This window comes from Enhydra lutris, unplaced genomic scaffold (genome assembly GCF_002288905.1).
Source record: "Enhydra lutris kenyoni isolate GAN:26980312 unplaced genomic scaffold, ASM228890v2 scaffoldscaffold10, whole genome shotgun sequence".
NCBI classification, from domain to species: domain Eukaryota; kingdom Metazoa; phylum Chordata; class Mammalia; order Carnivora; family Mustelidae; genus Enhydra; species Enhydra lutris.
In genome coordinates this window covers 11511597-11532535 of record NW_019154094.1, presented here as the reverse complement: position 1 = coordinate 11532535, position 20939 = coordinate 11511597, and the positions used below count along the sequence as shown (strand labels likewise).

General features: G+C 54.7%; 2 protein-coding genes across 6 annotated transcripts in view; one reads left to right on the top strand and one right to left on the bottom strand.

Moving 5' to 3' along the window:
- The window catches only part of LOC111143739 (choline dehydrogenase), a 32663-nt gene extending 17309 nt beyond the window's left edge, over positions 1-15354 (top strand). Inside the window, exons 2-9 of one of the 3 annotated variants that reach the window (XM_022497565.1) lie at positions 4665-5422; positions 6045-6196; positions 6806-6935; positions 7874-8008; positions 9179-9321; positions 9815-9917; positions 10616-11073; positions 15105-15354. In XM_022497565.1, the coding sequence (XP_022353273.1) occupies positions 4720-5422; positions 6045-6196; positions 6806-6935; positions 7874-8008; positions 9179-9321; positions 9815-9917; positions 10616-11034 (1785 nt within the window). In that variant the 5' untranslated portion in view covers positions 4665-4719 and the 3' untranslated portion in view covers positions 11035-11073; positions 15105-15354. Of the gene's footprint in view, positions 1-4664; positions 5423-6044; positions 6197-6805; positions 6936-7873; positions 8009-9178; positions 9322-9814; positions 9918-10615; positions 13890-15104 lie in introns of those variants that run through there. The other 2 variants (XM_022497564.1, XM_022497563.1) reach the window with 2 other exon arrangements.
- Positions 15355-15380: 26 nt separating this feature from the next.
- Positions 15381-20939, bottom strand: part of LOC111143738 (calcium voltage-gated channel subunit alpha1 D) — a 299470-nt gene continuing 293911 nt past the window's right edge. For all 3 annotated transcript variants that reach the window (XM_022497561.1, XM_022497562.1, XM_022497560.1), the window contains 3 exons: positions 19312-19433; positions 17439-17759; positions 15381-16964 (listed from right to left, as the gene is read on the bottom strand). In XM_022497561.1, coding sequence (XP_022353269.1) covers positions 16671-16964; positions 17439-17759; positions 19312-19433 — 737 coding nt within the window. In that variant the 3' untranslated portion in view covers positions 15381-16670. The remainder of the gene's footprint in view (positions 16965-17438; positions 17760-19311; positions 19434-20939) is intronic.

The window sequence follows — 20939 nt, the reverse complement described above, 5'->3', positions numbered from 1 at the left end:
CCATGTGCACCTGAAAAGAATGTGTATTCTGTTGGTTTTGGATGGAATGTTCTGTATATATCTGTTAAGTCTATCTGGTCTAATGTGCCACTAAAAACCACTTTCCTGGGGTGCCTGGGTGGCTCAGTCATTGGGCGTCTGCCTTAGGCTCAGGTCAGGGTCCCAGGGTCCTGGGATCAAGCCCCGCATGGGGCTCCCTGCTTGGCGGGAAACCTGCTTCTCCCTTTCCCACTCCCCGCTTGTGTTTCCTCTCTCGCTTTGTCTCTGTCAACTAAATAAAATCTTTAAAATTAAAAAAAAAAAAAACCACTGTTTCCTTATTGGTCTTTTGCATGGATGATCTCTCCATTGGTGTAAGTGGGATTGTAAAGTCCTCTATTATTATGGCATTACTATCAGTTTCTCCCTCTTTAATATGTTTCATATATTTAGGTCCTCCTATATCATGCTTAGATATTGTTATATTCTCTTGTTGGATTGATCCCTTTGTCACTAAATAATGCTTTCTCTTGTTACAGTCCTTGTTTTAAAGTCTATTTTGTCTAACGGAAGTACTGCTGCCCCGGCTTTTTCCCTTCCTTCCTTCCTTCCTTTCCTCTCCTCTCCTCTCTCTTTCTCTCTCTCTCTTCTTCCATTCTCATGAAATACCTTTTTCCACCCGTTCACTTTTAGTCTGCACGGGTCTTTAGGTCTGAAGCGAGTCTGTTGTAGATAGCGAGTGGATGGGTCTTATGCTTTTGACCCATTCAGTCATCTTGTACCTTTTCATTGAAGCATTTACACATTTACATTTAAAGTAATTATTGATAGGTGTGCACTTGTTGCCACTTTGTCAATTATTTTCTGGTTGTTTTGGTAGTTCTCTCTTCCTTTCTTCTCTTGCTCTCTTCCCTTGTAATTTGATGACTTTTTTAGTGTTATACTTAGATGCCTTTGTGCTTATTTTTGTGTACTTATTATACATTTTTGGTTTGTGGTTACGTAAGGCTTATATATAACATCCTATGTATGTAACAATCTGTACTAAGTTGGTGGTCACTTAACTTAGAACATATTCTGAAATTACTACATTTTTACTCCCCTCCTCCATGTTTTAGTATATATGACATTGTATTTTATATCTCTTTGTGTATCCCTTAATTTTTGTAGATCTAATTTTATTAATTTTGTCTTTTACCTTCATACTAGCTTTATAAGTGATTAATCTACTACCTGTTTGCTTTTACCAGTGATAGTTTCCTTTTATAATATTCTTCTAGTTATGACCTTTTATTTTCCTCCTAAAGAGATCCCTTTAACAAGGTTGGCCTAGAGGTGATGAACATTTTCAACTTTTATTTGCCTGAGAAACCAATTCTCCTTTAATTCTGAACAATAATCTTGCCGGATAGAGTATTCTTGGTTGTAGGTTTTTCCTTTCAACACTCTGAAAATATCATGTCACTCCCTTCTTCCTGCAAAGTTTCTGCTGAAAAATCTGGTAATAGCTTTGTGGGATTTCTCCTTTTATGTAACTATTTTTCTTTTCCTGCATTTATGATTCTCTTTAATTTTTGCCATTTCAGTTATTATGTGCCTTCATATGGACATCCTGGCTGCACCTCATTAGGGACTTTTTGTGCTTCCTGGACCTTGGATGTCTGTTTTCTTCCCCAAGTTAGGGAACTTTTCAGCTATTATTTCTTCAAATAAGTCTTCTGCCCCATTGTCTCTTCTCTTTCAGGCACCCCTTCCCCTTTTTAAATAAAGATTTTATTTATTTATTTGACAGACCAGGGATCACAAGTAGGCAGAAAGGCAGGCAGAGAGAGAGGAAGGGAAGCAGGCTCCCTGCTGAGCAGAGAGCCCGACCTGGGGCTTGATCCCAGGACCCTGGGATCATGATCTGAGCCAAAGGCAGAGGCTTTAACCCACCGAGCCACCCAGGTGCCCCTCGGGCACCCCTCTAATGTGACTGTTGGTATACTTGATGTTGTTTCAGACATCCATTAATCTATCCTCATTTTTAAAATTCTTTTTCTTTTTGCTGTTTAGCGTGGGTGCTTTCCACTACCTTGTCTTCCAGATTGCTGATCTGTTCTTTTGCATCCTCTAATCTGCAGTTGATTTCCTCTATTGTATTTTTCAGTGATTATTCTGCTCTGATTTGTGCCTTTTTGTATTTTCTCTTTGTTGACATTGTCTCTGAGCTCACCCACTCTTCTCAGTGAGCATCCTATGACTGTTACTTTGAACTCTTCAGCAGGTAGATTGCCGATCTTAGTTCTTTGCTTAGTTCTTTTTCTGAGGTCCTGTCATCTTCTTTGGTTTGGAGTACATTCTTCTGTATCTTCATTATGTCTGACTCTGTTGGCTTCTGTGTATTCAGTAGGACCTTTTGTAGAAGGCACCTATAGGACCCAGTAGTGCAATCTCCCCTGCTCACCAGAACCAGGCACTCAGGGGGTGTCCCTTGTGTGGGCTGTTTGTACCTTCCTGTTGTGATTGGCCACAACTTGTGTGGCCGCCTGAGTGGCCTGGCCATAGCTGCTTGCAGGTGCACAGATGGGCCAGCCCTGCTGGCTACAGTGACCAGCTGTGACTGCAGCAGGCACACTGGTGAGCTGGGCTGGCTTAGACCCGGTACAGCTGGCTAAGAAAACCCAGTGTAGCTGCTGGAGGTATGCTGGTGTATGGGGTTAGCTCCTGGCACAGCTGGCTGAAGGGCCTAGCTGTAGCCACTGCAGGTATGGTGCTGGCTCTCTGCTTCCCCAAGGCAAGAGTCACTTTGGAGAGGTGCCAGTCCCAGCCGAGGCCACCTGCTGGGAGTGCTGGGACAGGAGCCACTTTGGAGGATACGTGCTAAGACAGATGGGCTGAGTGGTGTGGGTCTCCAGGGGAATGCTGGTGGTGGGGGGCAAGCAATGCCATCAAGGTAGAGGAAGTATCAGAAGTGGCTCCCGCACATCCAGCAGGCTGAAGGAGGGTGAGAAAAGGGGCATCACCAGCACTTCTGTACCTGGAAAAATCTGCAGATCCCTGCCAGCTCAGCAAACATGCTAAAGGTAGTCGGTAAATCTTCATGTATAAGCTAGGTGCTCTTCCAACTGCTGTTCCCGCGCTGAGACAGAGGGATACGGCACGCTGGCCCTTTAAAGGTGGACTCTTGGTTTCCTTTGGCCCTCCAGCTCTCCCAGAGTTCAACCTCATGGATTTTCAAAGCCAGACATCATGGGGGCTTATCTTCCCAGTGCAGATCCCTCCCCAGGATGGGGGATGCCCCATGTGAGGTTTGGTCCCTGGCTCCTCAGGGAGGACCGCGGTGCTTGTGACAATCTTCTCCTTGTGGCGGGAAACCCACCGCAGTGCCAGGGTATTGGTCCCTGACGACCTCTCTGCCCCTTCTTGAGGGGGTCTTCTCTTTATGGTTTTAGCTGTGGAATAGTCACTCTGCCAGTCTTCGGGTGGTTTTCAGAGTAGGCTGCACTGTGTGTCCTCACTGCCCCCGTGTGTCTGTGCAAGAAGGTGAGCTCAGGGTCGTCCTCCTCCACCTTCCCCTGCTCTTCCTCTGTATCTCCCAAATTTTTACTGAATGCAGGACATTGTGTGTAACAGGATAGTAGTGACTGAGGCAAACAGTATTTATGCCTAGAAAGGTCATGCTATTTATTCTACCAGGTCGTGAGTGTGGAGTGTCGAGCCAGCCCAGCTGAGTGATGGGCACGGCTCCCTCGCACTAGTATGGGGCCCGGAGTGCTGGAAGGCTCTTCTGTGTTCCTGCTTTCAGGAGGGCCTGGGGCTGCTTTCTCGTGTGCCCACATGAAGGGGGATGGGGTCCTTGTCTACACTCATCTCCTAGCCCCCCTGCAGGCTAGGCTGCTGCTGGACTGGGGCGGGCTGGCGGATGGGGCAGGGGGGTCTTGACGTTCCTTGGCTGTCTCTTGTGGAGTCAGTCCTGTGCGCCTGAACCTTATACATGGGGCTTTCTCAGATGTGCTTTTGTCAGGAGAGTGGAATATACTGGTTCTTTTCCACCCCTGTGCAATGAGCATTGTTGGGATTCATTTGCACATTGTTGAGAAAGGCAGCTCCAAAAGCTATCGGCATTGTGTTGTTCAAACTCCAGCACCCTACAGAGATCTCTGAAGACTGTAGCTCTGCCCCAGCCCTGCTGAAAAGCCTTCTAGCTCCCCCCGTGGCCCTCAGGCCACAGGCTCTGAGCTTGGCAGCCTGGAGCCTCAGACCTTGACCTTCCTTCAGTTACTTAAGTCTCCTCTGTCTCCCGGGCCCCAGACCATCCACTTTGAGGGCAGATGTCTTGTTCTCTGGGTATTGCTAGAGATGAAATGGTGCCTGGCATGAGGTAGGGGCTCAACAGCCATCTTAAAGGGATGAGCATTGATTGCAAAGCCCAGAAAGCCCTGACCTCCCCTGCACTCCAGCAGCCAGACACCTGCCTAGCCTCTGGGTTCACCTACACCTGTCAATGAGAAGCCTCTCTGGGGACCACCCCTCCTCCCAAGTTTCGGGAGGAGCCCCTGTGCCTCCAGCCCTGTACATAGGAGTCCTGGCATGGACCTCCCAGTAGGGCTCCCTCCTCCTAGTTCCCCAGTGCAGGGTCCTGCCAGCCAGTCCTGCAATGTGCATGCCGAGTTAAACTTCTAAAGCTGCTTTTCCTATTTTAGGAACGTGATTCATTGCTTTCCTCTTGGTGGATGTGCGAGGACCTGGGCTAGAAGCATGTGGCGTGTCCCACGAGGCTGGAGGGTAGGGTGCCTGGGCCCCTGGGGAGCCGAGGGGCGGAAGCGGCCCCCCAGCGTCCGCGCGCTGGCCAGCGTGGGCTCCCGGAGCGGGGACGAATACAGTCACGTGGTGGTGGGTGCGGGCTCCGCGGGCTGCGTGCTGGCCCGGCGGCTCACCGAGGACCCCGACAAGCGCGTGCTGCTGCTGGAGGCCGGGCCCAAGGACGTGCTGGCGGGGAGCAAGCGGCTCTTGTGGAAGATCCACATGCCCGCGGCCCTTGTGGCCAACCTGTGCGATGACAGGTACAACTGGTGCTACCACACGGAGCCGCAGCCGGGCCTCGACGGCCGGGTGCTATACTGGCCGCGCGGCCGGGTCTGGGGGGGCTCGTCGTCGCTCAACGCCATGGTCTACATCCGCGGCCACGCGGAAGACTACAACCGCTGGCAGCGGGAAGGCGCCGCGGGCTGGGACTACGCGCACTGCCTGCCCTACTTCCGCAAGGCGCAGAGCCATGAGCTGGGCGCCGGCACGTACCGCGGCGGCCAGGGCCCGCTGCACGTGTCCCGGGGCAGGACCAACCACCCGCTGCACCACGCCTTCCTGGAGGCGGCACAGCAGGCCGGCTACCCGCTCACCGAGGACATGAACGGCTTCCAGCAAGAAGGCTTCGGATGGATGGACATGACCATCCACCAAGGTAGGGCGGGCTCCCATCCCGAGGCTCCCTGGGTCTGCCTCTTCCCCTTTTTAAAATAAAGGAAGCTACCCTCCAGCACAGCTCCATCCCTCCTGCCCTCACTGTGGTCAGTGAGGGTAAACAGGGGCTCGGAGGAGGCCCAGACAACCAAGGCATCGCACGACTGAGGCCACAGGATACAGCCCACAGCCAGTGGGAAACGATTTGGAGACAGAGACTCTTGGGCGTTCTCTAGGCCTCTGGCCTCTGTTGTCTTGGAGTCAACTCTGCCCAAAGAGCCCAAAGGTGGAAGAGACTTGTAGATGAGGAAACCGAGGCACAGGGCACCACAGTGCCTTGCTCACAGCAGGACCGAGGCAAGGCCTGGGTTGATCCAGGGCTCCTGCCTGGCTCCAAAGGGTTCTCACCCCATTATTAGCTGCTCCCGGTCTGTCATCCTGTCCAGAGCGGAAGAGGTTTTCCCACCGCTAATGGATGTGGACTTCAGTCCAGCAGGGACTTGTAGTCTCAGCCTTCCTTCTGAGGCAGAGCTCAGTATTTGGGGAAGGTCAGCCCCTTTCCCTGTGCAGGAGCTGGAAAGGGGGACAGGAGCTGTGCCCGATGTCCTGGCTCTGTCCTGCAGGCAAGCGCTGGAGCGCCGCGTGCGCGTACCTGCACCCGGCACTGGGCCGCCCCAACCTCATGGCTGAGACGCAGACACTTGTGAGCAGGGTGCTGTTTGAGGGCACCCGCGCCGTGGGTGTGGAGTACATCAAGAACGGCCAGAGCCACAGGGTGAGTGAGTTCCTGCCAGACTGGGGCCGCGCACGTGGAGGGGGACAAGTGGTCCCCCCTGGGGCTGGTGTTCAGTGTGGGTAGCGATCAGGCTCTGATCCCTAGGGCCTTGGGGGAGGTGGCCGCCCGGCCAGCAGGGAGCTGTCAGGCCAGCCACATGCGGAGAGCCTGTCGTGGTCCCTGTGAGCATCTGCCCCTCCTACCAGAGCAGCCCCCCGGTTCCTTCCGTACCTTTTCAGAAATCGCTGATTTTAGTAAGACTTTAATAACCACAAACGTGAACCTACTCCCTGTTGCACACCACTGTTTCCTGCCCCGTAGTGCGTCAGGATCGGGCTGCGGGAAGGGCGGGCTCACTGCTGCTGGGTTCACACCGCCTGCACGTGCTCGCTTCCATGGATGTCACTGGTCACTGAAGCTCCGTGCTCCGGTGTTTTAAGACCATCGTGACAGCCTGGCTGTCACAGGGCGGGTCGTGTCGGAGCTGCGCCTGCGCAGGGCTCTCCTAGAGTGGCCGGCTGAGCGTCCTTGGCGTGGGACTGGGCTCCGAGGCCGCGTTCTCGGGGTGCTGCCTGGTTTTGTGGGAACTGTGACTGGTGTGTCTTCCAGGTTTACGCAGGCGCGGAGGTGATTCTGAGCGGGGGAGCCATCAACTCTCCACAGCTGCTCATGCTCTCGGGCGTCGGCGATGCAGATGATCTCCGCAAGCTGGGCATCCCGGTGGTGTGCCACCTGCCCGGTGGGTTCCCTTCTCCCCGCTCCTCAGACGGGCCCCTGCTAAAAAAAAAAAAAAAAAGGGCTTAGTGGAGTTTGTTAGCGTGGAGTGGGGTGGGGACAACAGTTCTTCCTACGAGCCTCAATGGACACCCCTACCCCCCACCAAAGACCCCAAGTCTGTCATTTTTTCCCCCCTCCTTGGCCCTCCTGTGCCCCTGGAGGTTATGCCCCTCCACCAGGGAGCATGGCCTGCGAAGCCCGCTGGGCCAGGCTCGGCTCCGTCCCCAGGGCAGCCCTGCGGTGATAGGGGTTGGGGCCTTGGTTTTAAGTCCAGCAGTCCTGATGTTAAAAATGCCGGCTCGGTGCTCTGGGGCATGCTTTTCATGCTGAGACAATTACCACGGGCCGAAAATTGCACTTACAGTCTTTGATACCCATTAGGGGCTCTCACCTCTCTTAGAACCCAACCTCCCCAGAAATGACCTTTTTTGCACAGAGGCTTCCTAGTGAGAGGTCCGTCAGAATGCTGGGATAGTGGCCTGCCCTGTGTCCGCATGTGCTCAGATGAGCTCACACAGTGTCTGCCCAGCTCAGCAAGGCTGGACCCCTCCTTCCCCCGGCCAGGGGTACAGGTGGCGCCTGCTGAATGCCCGGGCCTGCCCTTGGGGAGGGTGCTCCCTGGCAGGATGGCATCGGGATGGTTCCAGAGGCTGCTCTGGGAGTGAGTGACAAGGGCAGGTGGCTTTGGCAGCCCGAAAAGCGGAGATTGGCTTTGAGCATAGGGATGGAGTCCCTGGAGATGACCTTTTAAGCGGAGACCCAGGGAAGGAGCAGGAGCTGGCTTGGCAGATAAATGGATGGGGCTGAGGGCACTTTTCAAAACCAGGGGATGTTGAGAGGCCGGTGGCAGGCAAGCCACCCTGAGAAGCCATTCTCCCTAGCCCCTCGCTCCCATTCCAGGGGTGGGCCAGAACCTGCAAGACCACCTGGAGGTGTACATCCAGCAGGCGTGCACCCGCCCCATCACCCTGCACTCGGCCCAGAAGCCCTTGAGGAAAGTCCGGATTGGTCTGGAGTGGCTCTGGAAGTTCACAGGTGGGCGTGCTGGTCTGGAGGCAGCATGGCCTCCTCCCTAAGGTGCTGTGAGAGGCAGCTCTGGTCTCAAGTCACTTATTTCAAGCTTAGTTCTGCCCTTTGCCTCAGCTTTCCCATCTGCAAAATGGGGATACAGAGACCTGTCTGGCAGGCTGTCGTGAGGACCAGATGCAGCAGCCCAGGGCCAGTCCTGGGTCAGATTCCTCAGAGCCCGGGTGCCCCTCTTCCTTACATATGGACAGGGTGGCCTTGTGCGCCGGACACCATCTGGGGTCCAAGGAGCCAGGAGAAAAGGCACAGTCAGCATCCATTTCTCACCAGTTCCCAGTCCCAGTGTACTGGCCGGGCCAGGAAGTGGTGCTTGGAGATCCCCCTCAGCGTGGGTTTCTCACACACTCCCAGGTGCTCTGTGCTGTGTCAGGAAGGCAGGTGCCCCCAGGGAGCTTGCATGCTGCTGGGATCTGTGGAAAGAGACCGTGTGAACAAGCTTAAGTTCTATGATCCGGGTGTCCGTGAAGTGGAGGCTGAGAGGCAGGGAGACGCACAAAGGCCCCGGGTCTAGGCGTCCAGCGTTGGAGGAACAGAGACACTGGGCCAGGGAGACTGCAGCACATGGAGGAGGGAGCAGGGTGCGATGAAGATGCGGGAATCTTGAGGGCAAGTGGGGGCACCGCAGGGATGCCCCAGCAGCTGCCTGTGAGGAGGGTCTGAGTTGGGACCGAGGGAGGGGTGGGGTGCTACTGCCGGGTAGACGGATCCCAGTAGATTTGTGAGCTGAAGTCAGGGAGGCTTTCAAGGGCCAGATGTGGCGCAAGGAGGAAGGGGCAGAGGGGATGGCAGGGACAGCTGGAATGTCTGACTTAGACCTTAGGTGAAAGAACAGCGTGTCGGGGTGGAGAGGGCAGGAGAAGTTGGGAGATCCCAGTGACACCAGGCCTCACAGGTTTTGGTGGTGGAGGAGTCTGGGGGAGGGCAAAGCCAAAGCCCCTTGGCGTGAGCAGATACTGGAACCTGTGGTGCTGGGCTCACCCACCTGAGGGAGAGATGCCAGCGCTGAGCACTCGGTCCCGGCGCCAGGACAGGGCCAGGAGGAGGGCCGAGGAGAGGGGAGGCCAGCGTACCTGTCCCACCCTGACTCACTCAGCTGCCTCGTCCTCTTCTGGTCCTCAGGGGATGGGACCACGGCGCACCTGGAAACAGGTGGGTTCATCCGGAGCCGGCCTGGGGTCCCCCACCCTGACATCCAGTTCCATTTCCTGCCGTCCCAAGTGATAGACCATGGCCGGGTCCCCACCCAGCAGGAGGCTTACCAGGTGAGCGGGCAGCAGTGTCCTTACTGCAGCAGGGCCCTTGGAGGGGAGGCACAGGAGCTTGTGTTCTGCCCGCCAGCTGCCCAATGGGTCCTAGTGGGGGAGGGAGAGGAGGAGCCTGGAATCTTCCCGAGGCCATGCAGGAACAGCGTGAGGCAGTCCATGTGGTACGTGGAAAGGTGAGACCTGCCTCAGCTCAGGTCAGATGCTTTAGGGATCCAGACTGCTGGAAATGGACAGAAGTGGCCAGCACCTGGGGGTTCCAGCTCTTGAAAGTTGAAGACAACCAGGTAGAAAGCCAGGAAGCAGGAGTGATTGAGGGAGGTGTTTTTGTGATCACTTGTGGAAGGGGGGTAGGGGTAAGACGCAGACAGATGATTAAAGTGTCTGCCCTTAATGGGCTTTGGATGTGGAGCCCCAAACCACGGGAAACCCTGGGGCCTAAGCTGCCGAGTCGGGAGGTTGAAGGAGGTCCTGCTCCCTCCGGTTCTTCTAGGTGCATGTGGGGACCATGCGGGGCACGAGTGTGGGATGGCTTAAACTGAGAAGTGCCAACCCCCAGGACCACCCTGTGATTCAGCCCAACTACCTGTCAACAGGTAATTCACCACCCTCTTGGTCTCCCCCAGGCCTGTACTTGCCAGGCCATTCATTCAACGAATGATTGAATGCCTTTATGGGGTTCGCATTGGTGCCTGAATCTTACCCCTGAGACACAAGCTGCCCTCTGCCCCCCTCCCTCTGGGCTATCCACACGGCTGTGTGTGCCCTGGGTCACTTGAAGAAACCTTGGGATGTCCTTTGACACAGCAGGGGAGCGCTGCAGCTTTCAGAACAGTCTACCCGAAGATGCAAGGAGATCTGGCTGTACGCGCAGAGCCCACAGAGCAGTTGCGCCGCCGTCACTTTGAGCGCCCTCCGGGAAGAGATTACATTCCCGGGCCTGCCCCTGCCCGAAGCGCAAAGGAGCTCTCCCTGTCGCTCAGTCATGACTCGCAGTGTGTGCACAGCCATGATGGCAAGAGGCAGGCTGTGTCCACTGAGGGTGCTGCCTGTTTGCCATCGTGAGACTCTGCTTGGTGGCAGTAAAACTGGCTGGGAATAGGTGACAAACCACCTGGTGGCTCTGTGTCCCTGACGTTTTCCCCCAGCACCGTGGTCTATGGGTCCACCACGGCTGTGGGATCAGAGGGTGGTAGGCACTGACCTGTGTCCCCTCGGGCAGCTTACCGAGCCTCTCCGAGTTCAGAATCCTCTGGTAGGAGGAGTCGCCTCACCTACCTCTTCTCGTTGACAGAAACCGACATTAACGACTTGCGACAGTGTGTGAAGCTGACCAGAGAAATTTTTGCCCAGAAAGCCCTGGCGCCGTTCCGGGGGAAGGAGCTCCAGCCAGGAAGCAACGTGCAGTCAGATGAGGAGATTGATGCCTTCGTGAGGGCGAAGGCCGACAGCGCCTACCACCCCTCGTGCACCTGCAAGATGGGCCAGCCCTCTGATCCCATGGCTGTGGTGGATCCACAGACCAGGGTGCTTGGGGTGCAGAACCTCAGGGTGGTCGACGCTTCCATCATGCCCAGCGTGGTCAGTGGCAACCTGAACGCCCCCACCATCATGATCGCAGAGAAAGCAGCAGACATCATCAAGGGGCAGCCTGCACTCTGGGACAAGGACGTCCCTGTCTACAAGCCTGGGACCCTGGCCACCCAGCGCTAGGTGGTCCCTGCCCAAGAAGCCTCCTGCCAAGCCAAGAGGGTCAGCACAGCCCCTGTCCCCTGTGCCCTTTCCTGAAACTGTCTAGAATGTTACAGTTCAGTGGCTGAGAATGCGAAATTTCTTAGGCTGGGAGACCAGTATCAGGCAGCGAAGCAGGTTCCTTTTCCCCAGCACTTTTCTGCAGGCTGCCCCCCAACCTCCTGAAGGGGCAGTAAAAGGGACTGGGGAAGGGGTCTGGCCAGTGGAGGAGGATGGCTAACTCCAGCCACGGCCTTATCTTATACTCCATGGCACTCTGCAACCCTGGGTCCTGCTCAGATTTAAAGGAAGTGGTTCTCTCCCGGGCCTCCCTCTTAATTAAGGCAAGACACTCTGGGAGCAGGGTGCTTTGCGCAGAGGCTGGGTGCAGGCTGGACGGCACGGGAGGCATAGGCCTCAGGCCGCCAGCTGCTGAGGCCTGTGCCTAAGCCTCCAGCATCTCCGTTCAGAAAGAAAGCCGCCTGCCTGAAGAAACACAGGCTTCTTTCTCTTCTGCTTCTCGTGTCCCCTCCCAGTTGGGTCACTCTGAGGCCCACCTCTCCAGTACTCTGGTTCTTATTAATCACAGCCCGATTTCTGGACCTTATTCAGAGAAGAGTCTGGAGAGTCTCTTTATTACCATAGGTTTCCTCATTTAGCATTTTAAACTATTTTCCTGTTACCAGGGAAACCTAGAAACCTAGAGCAAACCCGACAGACCAGACCGCTGCTCCAAGCCAAAGCGGCCAGCCCAAGAGGATGCTTTCCTGTCAGTCTGGGGAGATGACCCGCCGTGGGCAAAGCTGGCTAATTCGTATTCGGCAGCCGTCCACGGGAGCAGACAGGGATCGAGCGGAGGCTGATGGAAGAAGCAGTCGAATCACATTATACACCTGATCCCATGAAAATAAATTGGCAAAGATTTGAGTTTGGTGGGGGAAACGAGATACAAGTAGCATTTAAAATAGTTCTTTGATCTTTAAACTTCCTATAATTCAATCATGTAATCCAGTAACCGACCTTTGAATGGAGATGCCTTGGCCAGACTGTTCTTAGTAGATAATGAAAAATAAATGCATTTTGGATGGATTTTTCTGAAGATTTCCAAAGCCACCATCTGCAGCAGGGGAGAAAAGACTTGTGCTCTGGAAACCTGCCCCGAACAAGGAGGGGAGGGAAAGGGGGCATTCCAGCCTTTCCCCAGGATCAGAGTAGACTGAGATAGCTTGGAGGCTGGACAGCCACAACTTGTGTTTGTGAGAAAGACCTTCCAGAAAGATGGGAAGAAGAAAACCATCACACCTCTCCTTCCCTTACAAATTTAAAGGAGCTCTGGTTTCCTCTTACCTGCCTCTTGCTTTATTTTCTGTTCCAGGGGAGGGTCTAAGTCGGCCAAGAGATTTCTCCTAGAAAGGTTCCCCATCTGCCCCACAGCCGTGGTCCACAGCCACCATCCTCGGGGTCCCCGAGCCACTTGCAGGGATGAAAGAACAGTGGGGCAGTGTGGGAGCCAACCCCCCTGCTCAGAGGGCCAGCGAGTAGCAAGTTCAGTGGGTGGAGGGGTCCCAGGCCTGAGCGTGACCATGTGGACCTTCTCCAGTGTGGGTAGGCCACGTGGCCCAGCCATGCCTTTCCGCCATCTCTCTGCGTGCTGTGGTGGTGTCAGTCTCCGGGACAGGGGCTGGTTTGCTACTGCGTCTGCATCATCACACAAGCAGAATGACCTGTCGGAGGAGGTGTGACAAGCTGTACGGCCGGATGACATCTGGGCCCCTCCCCCACTCTTGGCCACTGAGCCTTGTTCCATAGGATCACATAATTAGCCACGTGGAGAAGTCAGTCTCAGAGAAGACGGTGCGTGTTCCATACCCAGGCCCCATGGAAGTCCGAGCGGAATGCTGTGCTGCTGGGGTTCAGCCACAGGGCAGAATATTGGGCTTGGGTGGCTGCTTGCTGGAGCCCTGACAGGTGAAGGGCAGCCACCTGGCAGAGGGGAACTGTGGCCTGTGCCGCAACAGCGGGCTGTCTCCACGTCCCAGTGCCGTGAGGGAAGCCTGGACCTCAGAAAGAGGGCTGTTGGCTGAGGAAGCCAGAGAGGGGAGGAGAGTGCCCATTGGGCCAGGCAGCTCTCAGGGCACCCAGACACCAGGCCGGCCCTCGGTCCTGGGAGGAAGCTTAGTTAAGCCCCTTAGCAAAGAGCTTGTGATACTAACAGCCAGAAGTACTCTGTAAACAATGGTTGAAAAAGTATAACAGAGTTGTGTATGTACCTGGATCAGGCTCTGAGCACGGATCCCTTCAAAGAAGCCTGTGTGTTCCAGCTGCTGCACGAGCAGAAGGTTCTTCCTGGTCCAACCGCGGACAGAAGGCACAGGCGAGGAACAGCCCGCCTCTTCTGCGGCTCAGAACCAGGAAATGGCAGGTCCTGGAAGCCAGATCCTGGCACCTGGATGCGCCGTCCTTCTGCTTCCAGGGCCAACTGTGGGAATCCTCATTTCCATAAATTCAAAAGAGCCTCATCTCCAGCCAAACCCTGTTCCTCCCCACAAAGGCTGTTTCCTGTTTCCACCAACTTAACATCAGCTCTAATACCTACATCCTTTTTTCTTAAACCAGAAGAAAACGCAAGCTCTCTCCACCAGCCTTGTGTTGGGAGCCGGGCAGCCTCCCCGGTCCTTTCTCCTGCTGCCGTCCCCACAGGGTGCCTGCGAGGCCACTCTCAGACGATGCTCCCGCGTTGGAGGCAGGGGCCCCGGGCCTGCTACCCATTCTCCTGCCCTCTCACGTCCCCAGGAAAGAAGGCATATCCTTTTGGAGAAATAAAAACTGTCAACACATGTAAGCCTCGGAGGTGTCTGTTTCTGAGTCAGGGAAGGAGCTGGAGCTCTGTTGCTGACCAGTTTTTAGAACAAACCTGCAGCCGATCACAACAGGGGAAACCTTGGTAAGGAAACACAACTGGCAAAGACACTGAAGACCATAACATATAAACAATTTGAAGTAGAGTGCCCTGGTTCCTTTCACAGACATGGGGTCAGCAGTGAGGCAAGTAAAGCCCACACTGTGTACCGAGAAGCTTCCTGGCCTCTGGCAGGCTCCAAAATGTGGGAATAGAGCCGCAAAGCCCCATCTGGCCCAGCTGCCTGGATGGAAATAGGAGAAAGAGCTGTTAATGAGGTTCCTGCTGGTTGGAAGTTCAAGCGGAGCTGCCCTTTCCATTTGTGGTATGAAAAACACAAAACCAAATCCACTATTCCTGGGGATACAACAAAATAACCTTTTTTAGGGGGAGGGGGCCAAAAAGAAGAAACATTTCATCTTAAAACTTTCCCGAAGCAAAGGGTACACACCACCACCACCACATGGTTCAGTAACTTCAAACTTCTCACAAAGAACAATTTCATGGTAGATGGGAGGTTGGACCAGACTTAACGCGGGCCTGTTAGGACTGGTGCAGCCTGTCTGCAGGCCACTTTGTGAGTCCTGATGGGGCAAGATGGTGGCCTGCACCAGAAAACCCCATCCTGGTAGGGCTGCTGCTGAGAAGCCACACAGTGAGAACAGTGCCCAGCAGAGGTGATGGGGACGATGGCTTAGCCCTTTAGGAGGAACAGTGCTCTCTGTAGCCAGTGCTGAGTGACCGTGGGCATCAAGGAGGGAGCCGTGAGGATAGCAGTTACACCGTCCCAGGACTGCCCTCACCGAGTGTTCCCCCCCCTTCTGCAGAGCTCACCGGCCCACAGCGGCTCTTTGCAGTGAGTGCTCCCTCATACGATAAAAATTATTACACGGTTTTATTCTGAAGAACATTTTGCATTTTAATTAAAAAAAATTTATGTCAGGAAATAGTCATTTACAAACCTTGAAGTGTTTTTGCCTGGATCTGGAGTAAGAATGTCTTAAGAAGAGGTTTGTAAGGTCTTCATAACAAAGTATTATTTACAAAAAAAAACGAAAAACAAACCCAAAATATTAACAGGTTGTCTAGGTAATATTTAAAAATTTTGAACCAAAAACTGATAATTGTCTTTTTTTTTTTTTTTTGACCGCAGGGAATCCCTGCCAAGGTAACGACAAAGTCGGCATGATTCCTTGAACAGAAAAGGAAGCCTTGGTGGGTCTCGTGGTCCAAAAGTGGGTTTTCATCAGGCAGTACAACCGGAGTGTGAGTACGTTCTAATGAAAACTTCAGCCCTCATTCAGTTGCATATAAAAGCCCTCAAAGAGAACACACAGTACAGCAGTGTTGTGTAAAAAGGCAACAATACGACCCGGACAGACCCAGCGTTCTAATCCTGCAGATTTTTTTGCCCCCCCGCCCCCCCCCCCCCCCAGCACCCCTGTTCAGGACAAGGAGCAGCAGCCATCCTCAGGGAGCAAGAGCAGAGGAACTCCATCCACCTGTGCCATCATTTCGACACCAGAGATGCCAAAGAGGTCTTGTGGGGGCAGCAGAGGTGCCGCTGTGAATGCCACAGGGTCAGAGTAACCGGCTTGACCGACAGGATGAGCTTATCGGAGGCTCAGTAAAGTCACAGACCGCTGCGACCCATGGTGGACCAAAGGTACACTATCAAATCCCAGAATTCTTGCCCAAAGCAAAGGCTGTAAATCATCATCTGGTATATCTTGTGTAAAGGTAGATTTAGAGTGACTCCAAATATTTTTAGAAAAAATCTCTATAGTCCCGAGTTCTTTTGAACTTAAAATTTCATCCCCAGATTTTCACGGAATAAATGAGAATTGGCTCTGTTTCTTCTACTTCTGTACAGCCCAAGTAAAAATGCTAGTAATTTCTAAATTTCAGTGGGGAACTACAATTATTAGGACCCATGGGTATTGCTGCAGTTCAAATACGGTACAATAATTACAAAATATAGACCATCTCTTTACAAATACAAATTATAGTATATTACAAGTCATGTACAGTAATCTATAATTTTTAAACAAACTAGCGTATCTAAGTTTACCTGGTTGCGAGTGCATGATTATTCCAGTTTACAGTTGCCCTTGAGCTGACAGTCAGAAACCGACTGAGTGACACTCTCTTGTAAACCGGGGTCACGTAACAGAAAACCTTGTGTATAAGGTCCTGCTCCCCTCTCCAGATGACGGCTGGTAGGTAGGTCCTGATTCACACACTGTATTTCCAAACAGCTAAACAGAAACCAGGAAGCAGTGTATTTGGGGGGAAAGGGTTTAAAAATGGATATGCTGGGCCCAGTAAATGTCTGATATGCTAGACCGATGGCTGAGGTAATGACACAGGTGTGGTGATCGTCATCACCTTGACCTTCCCCACTGTGCCAGCTGGTGGGTGGGTGCAGGTGAAAGCCCCAGGGGCGTGCTGGAAAAGTGGGCAGGGCTTATCCCACCTCCTCACAGGTCCTCCCCTGGAGGGCTCGACCTGCTGCTTCCCACAGCTGGGGCTGGGCATGGGTACACGGCTATCCCCTACCAGGTTTATGGCTTCCATGAGGCATGACATCACTTGTACAAAAGTCTAATTGAATACAGACTCCACACTAGTGCCTAACCTTTCCTAACTACGAGGCACTTTTTCCCTGGCCCTCCGGCACCCCACCTGAGGCCAGAGCCAGTCCGCCCCTCCCTGGGGGCTACAGGGTGGTGATGCAGATCATTTCATCTGCCAGGTCCTCCTCATCTCTTCCAGGGTCGGGCTCTTCATCGCTGTAGCCCGGCCCAAAGTCCTGGAGTTCATAGTCCTGCCGGTGGGAGACGGGGCCCATGCCCCCGTTAGCCCGGGGATGCACAGTCCCGTTGAGCAGGTTGCTGGCTGCACTCTCCATCTCATCGATGGTCAGGTCACAGGCATCGGCTATTTCGTGTTTTGTTGCCGATACAAATTTTGGGTCCCTTGCATACCGTCCTAAGCCTTCAGATATCAGGACCTGTGCGGGATAGAGGATTGATGGCATAAATGCTTTACAAGGCTCCGCCGGGAAAATGACAGAGGAGCCCCCTCAGGCACTAACCACAGGATGTGCTCTGGGGACTCTGCCAGTCCTGATTGCTAGACCTCACATGTGACAGTTAAATGTGAATGACTTGGAAAAGTCATGGAATTCGAACACTACATATCGCCCAACGAGAGTGAGCCCCACTAGGGAAAAGGTTTCAGTAGGAGGTAGGGCTATCTGCAGGCCTGACACCTGTCATCCTAGGTCCAGCTCCATTAGAACGGGCAGTGGTGGTATTCTTACACTCGCGCTATACGTACCATCTTTGCTTCCGAGGAATGGGCGTGATCCAGAGGGAGAAGGACCCAGCTTGACTCCTGAGCCTCACCCCACCCCCAAAACCGCCACGGCACTGGCCTGTCCCCCTCTGCTGTGCCGGAGCCTGCCCGTCCGTGACACACTCACCGCCTCCACCAGGCTGTCTGCACTCCTCTGCTTGTCACTGTTCTTGTTGCGGAAGCTGCTGGGGACGGTCAGGCTGGCTGGTGTGAATGTTCGGTACGAGATGCCAGGCTCGTCCGTGTACCATGAGCTCCGGTGCAGGGATGGCAGGCTGCCGTTGACCTGATCCAGGGCCTCCGGTCGCTCCACCTGGATCAGGGGTGCATAGCACGGCGTCCAGTCCCGGTATGGAGGGGTTGCCGGAGGAGTGGCCCATGACCGGGTTGAGTGGCTTGGCGAGTCCTTCTGGGCTTTACTGGAATCCAGGCCTGCAACTGCCATGATCTGGGGAGAGACGACAGGAGGCGGGGCCAGAGATCCTCAGGGGCGGCCCGAGGGCTCCCCAGGCACAGCAAGCAGGAGGCGCTGCTGCACCGGGGCGGCCGCGGATAAGAGACAGGGATGTGAAAAGAACACAGGTAGTAAAATCTGGCTTCCTGGCAGACTGCTTTCCATTTCCCCGAATCCATAATGAACTTCTCATGCCTGTTCCTAAGGAGGCATCAGCTGCTAATTCATGAAACTGTGGCCAAGCAGTGGAGAATTAGAGAAGACATGCTCCCTGGGCCGCATGAACACACCACCCAGTTCTCTCTCGGTTTAAATACAGAAGGACATATGGGGCAAACGAGTCATCCCCAGCCCTCGGAAGCAGCACAGTTCTCTCCGCTCCAGTGCAGTTCACCACACCAGCCAGTACCCGGGCTGCTCTGTAGCTCTGGGCACCAGCTGCTTCCCCTGCCTCTGGTTGCCCCCGGGCAGCCACCCCGGCGCTCCCTCTCCGCACGGAGGGCCACAGCCAGAAGCCACAGCCACCCGAGGGAGGCAGTGCACACAGGGATCTGGCCCTTGGAGCGGGGGTGGGGGCCGACAGCAGAGGGAGGGGCGTTCGCACGCACGTGCCCCGACGTCCAGGCCTACTTGGTTCATGGCATTTGAGGGCTGGGCCTTCCCATGCTTTGTCCTTCCACAACAAAGCAGGACATGAATAAAAATTAACATAAAAACTGAAGGCAGAAAAGAAAGAAGTTGGCAGAGAGACCTGAACAGAACACCTGAAATGGAAGCTAGTGCTCACGCGCTCAGGACGTCGGCGGTAAGCGAGCTGGGCATGAGCTGGCTTTGCACGTTCATGGGCTGGGGACTCCCCACAAGCCCTCCGGCCCCTGACACACGTACGCAGTGGACCGCATCTCTGACATGCAAGATCTTTGCATAAAGAAAAAGTGCCTTATTCTTGCCCTTGAGGCAAAGCCCTGGTGAGAGGGCTGCAGCCCCACCACCCCTCCAGGCCCTGGGCTCCCTCCTGTCCAGCCACCTCACTGTGGCCGGGTCCTTCTCCCTGGACCACACACTCCCCTTGCAGGCAGGGTTGGAGGCTCGCCCACCCACGATGCCAGCACCCTGCCCGCAAAGGTCTCTACAGATGTGTCTTAATGAAGGAAGAACGTCTCTGAGCAAATAAAGGGCAGCACTGATGGTTCAGGACCAGGCAAGCGGGCACCACTCCAAGCATCAGGGACTGTACCAGGCCCCGGAGAGAACACAGTGTGCACCACGGCCAGGGCCCAGCTTTGGAGGCTGGCAGCCTTGGATTCTAGGTCAACTGGTCACGCACCTCCTGTGGAGCTCAGGCATGTCACCAGCCCTCTCCGTGATATTTGCTCATCTGTGAAATGGGGCTCATGACCACGTCTATTTGGACTGAACCGGAGTGTCTGTGAAGGCTCTCTCCTTCCCTCCTGCTACTGGCAGCTGGGAGGGGGGTGTCCCGAGGGCGGCCCCTGCACCGGCTGCCCCCAGGCCTGTAGGGTCCAGGCCAGGTGGGCTGGCTCACCTGTTGCTGCATCAGGTGCAGAGGCAGGGCTGTGCGGCGGGGCACAGCGGGGGACGGTGGGACCTCCTCCTGGCTGCTCTGCCGCCGCAGGCACTCGAAGTTGAAGGAGGATCTCCTGTGGGCTGAGAAAGCACAGCAGTGGCTGTGAAACCGGCATTCTGGGGGGGCCCCCGTGGCTCAGGGTGGCCCCTGGACACTCAGCTAGGGGCCCCAGAGGAAGCAAGCCATGCGTCCCAGGAAAAGCATTAGCGGGTGAGGTCTCGGAACCTCGGGAGGATGAAGAAGCTGCCTCACTGAGGATGTTTTTGGTTAGTGCAAGCTGGATTCTTGTAAACGTGGGGCCTGTTCTCACGAGGCGGAGCTCAAGGCTCTGGAGGGCAGTTCTGACTGGACGCCCCGGCCCAGTACACACACTGTGGGGAACACAGCATTTCAGGTCAAGAACACAGTGTTGTTCTCGAATCCTGGGAACACCTGGGGCTGCCCTCTTCTCTCCCTGCAGGTATCCCAAGTGTTTCTGGGGTGCCTGGCGTCTTGCTGGTGCTCCCGTGCTTACACCTGCTTTAAGGGGGGTGACTTGCTATCAGCTCAACTAGGTTAGAAGCAAAATCTTTCTTTGGGGAAGACCCAGCTTCTGTAGCACTGAAGGCAAAAACAGAAAAGAACACCTCTAATGTTAGAGAATATGGCTGTACCTTTAAAAGTGCCTCGAAATGGAGGCTCACGCACAGCCGGGACAAGAGATGCCGAATTTGTGGCTTAACGGGACACAGGGCCCAGGAGGTCAGTCCGAATTCTGGGCCCCCAAGCACAGGCCAGAGGTCCCCTGGGAACAGGTCCACGCTCAAGGGTGCTGGCCCTAGAGACACGCGTGGGGGCCTGACAGTTTGCAAGGCAGGAGCAAGGGCTCTTCAGCCCTGCTTCCTAAGATCCCAGGCATTTCTCATGCCCCAGCAAAACCCCACACCGATTCCTGTACTGGAAAGGTGCAGGGGCGAGCCTCCCAGGCTTCCTGGGGATCACAGGAATTGGCAAGAACCGGGTTCTGGGAGAGCTCTAATCTAAAAGTGTGAGAAGACTGAGCCCTTGGCTGGCCCTGCCCAGTGCAGGTAGAAGAGACAGGCAGCCCCAGCCAGGCAGGCTTAAGGTGTCCCCTGGGAGGTGTGCTGGGCCACCGTTGCCTCGGTGTCCCACCCTGGCAGGACACAGCTGCACAACAGCTGCTGTTCTCATGAGACAGCCGGGCCTCTCCCGTCGGCACACTCTCCATGACCCTCCTAGGGGCAGCAGGCCAGGGCCAGGGGCTCGGAGCCCACAGAGGAAACCACCATCTCTCTCACTCAGGTAGTGCCGCTGTTTTGAAAATCAGTCCGTGGATACACCTATCATCTCACCGGCTGTGCACAACCTATTCTGACAGAGGAGATAATCCCACCATTGCTGAAAACACAGGCGGAACACTTCACCTTCCCCTGCCCAAGGTCTGAAGTGATGGGCAGCAAAGCAAATAAAATACGTTTGGTTGACTTGCCCTTACAAATACAGAGGGCATCTGCTCTGGCCCACTCTGGTTCCTCACTTCGCTCAGTGGTGCCCCGAATGGTGGGCATTAATGTGGCCACTGTAGG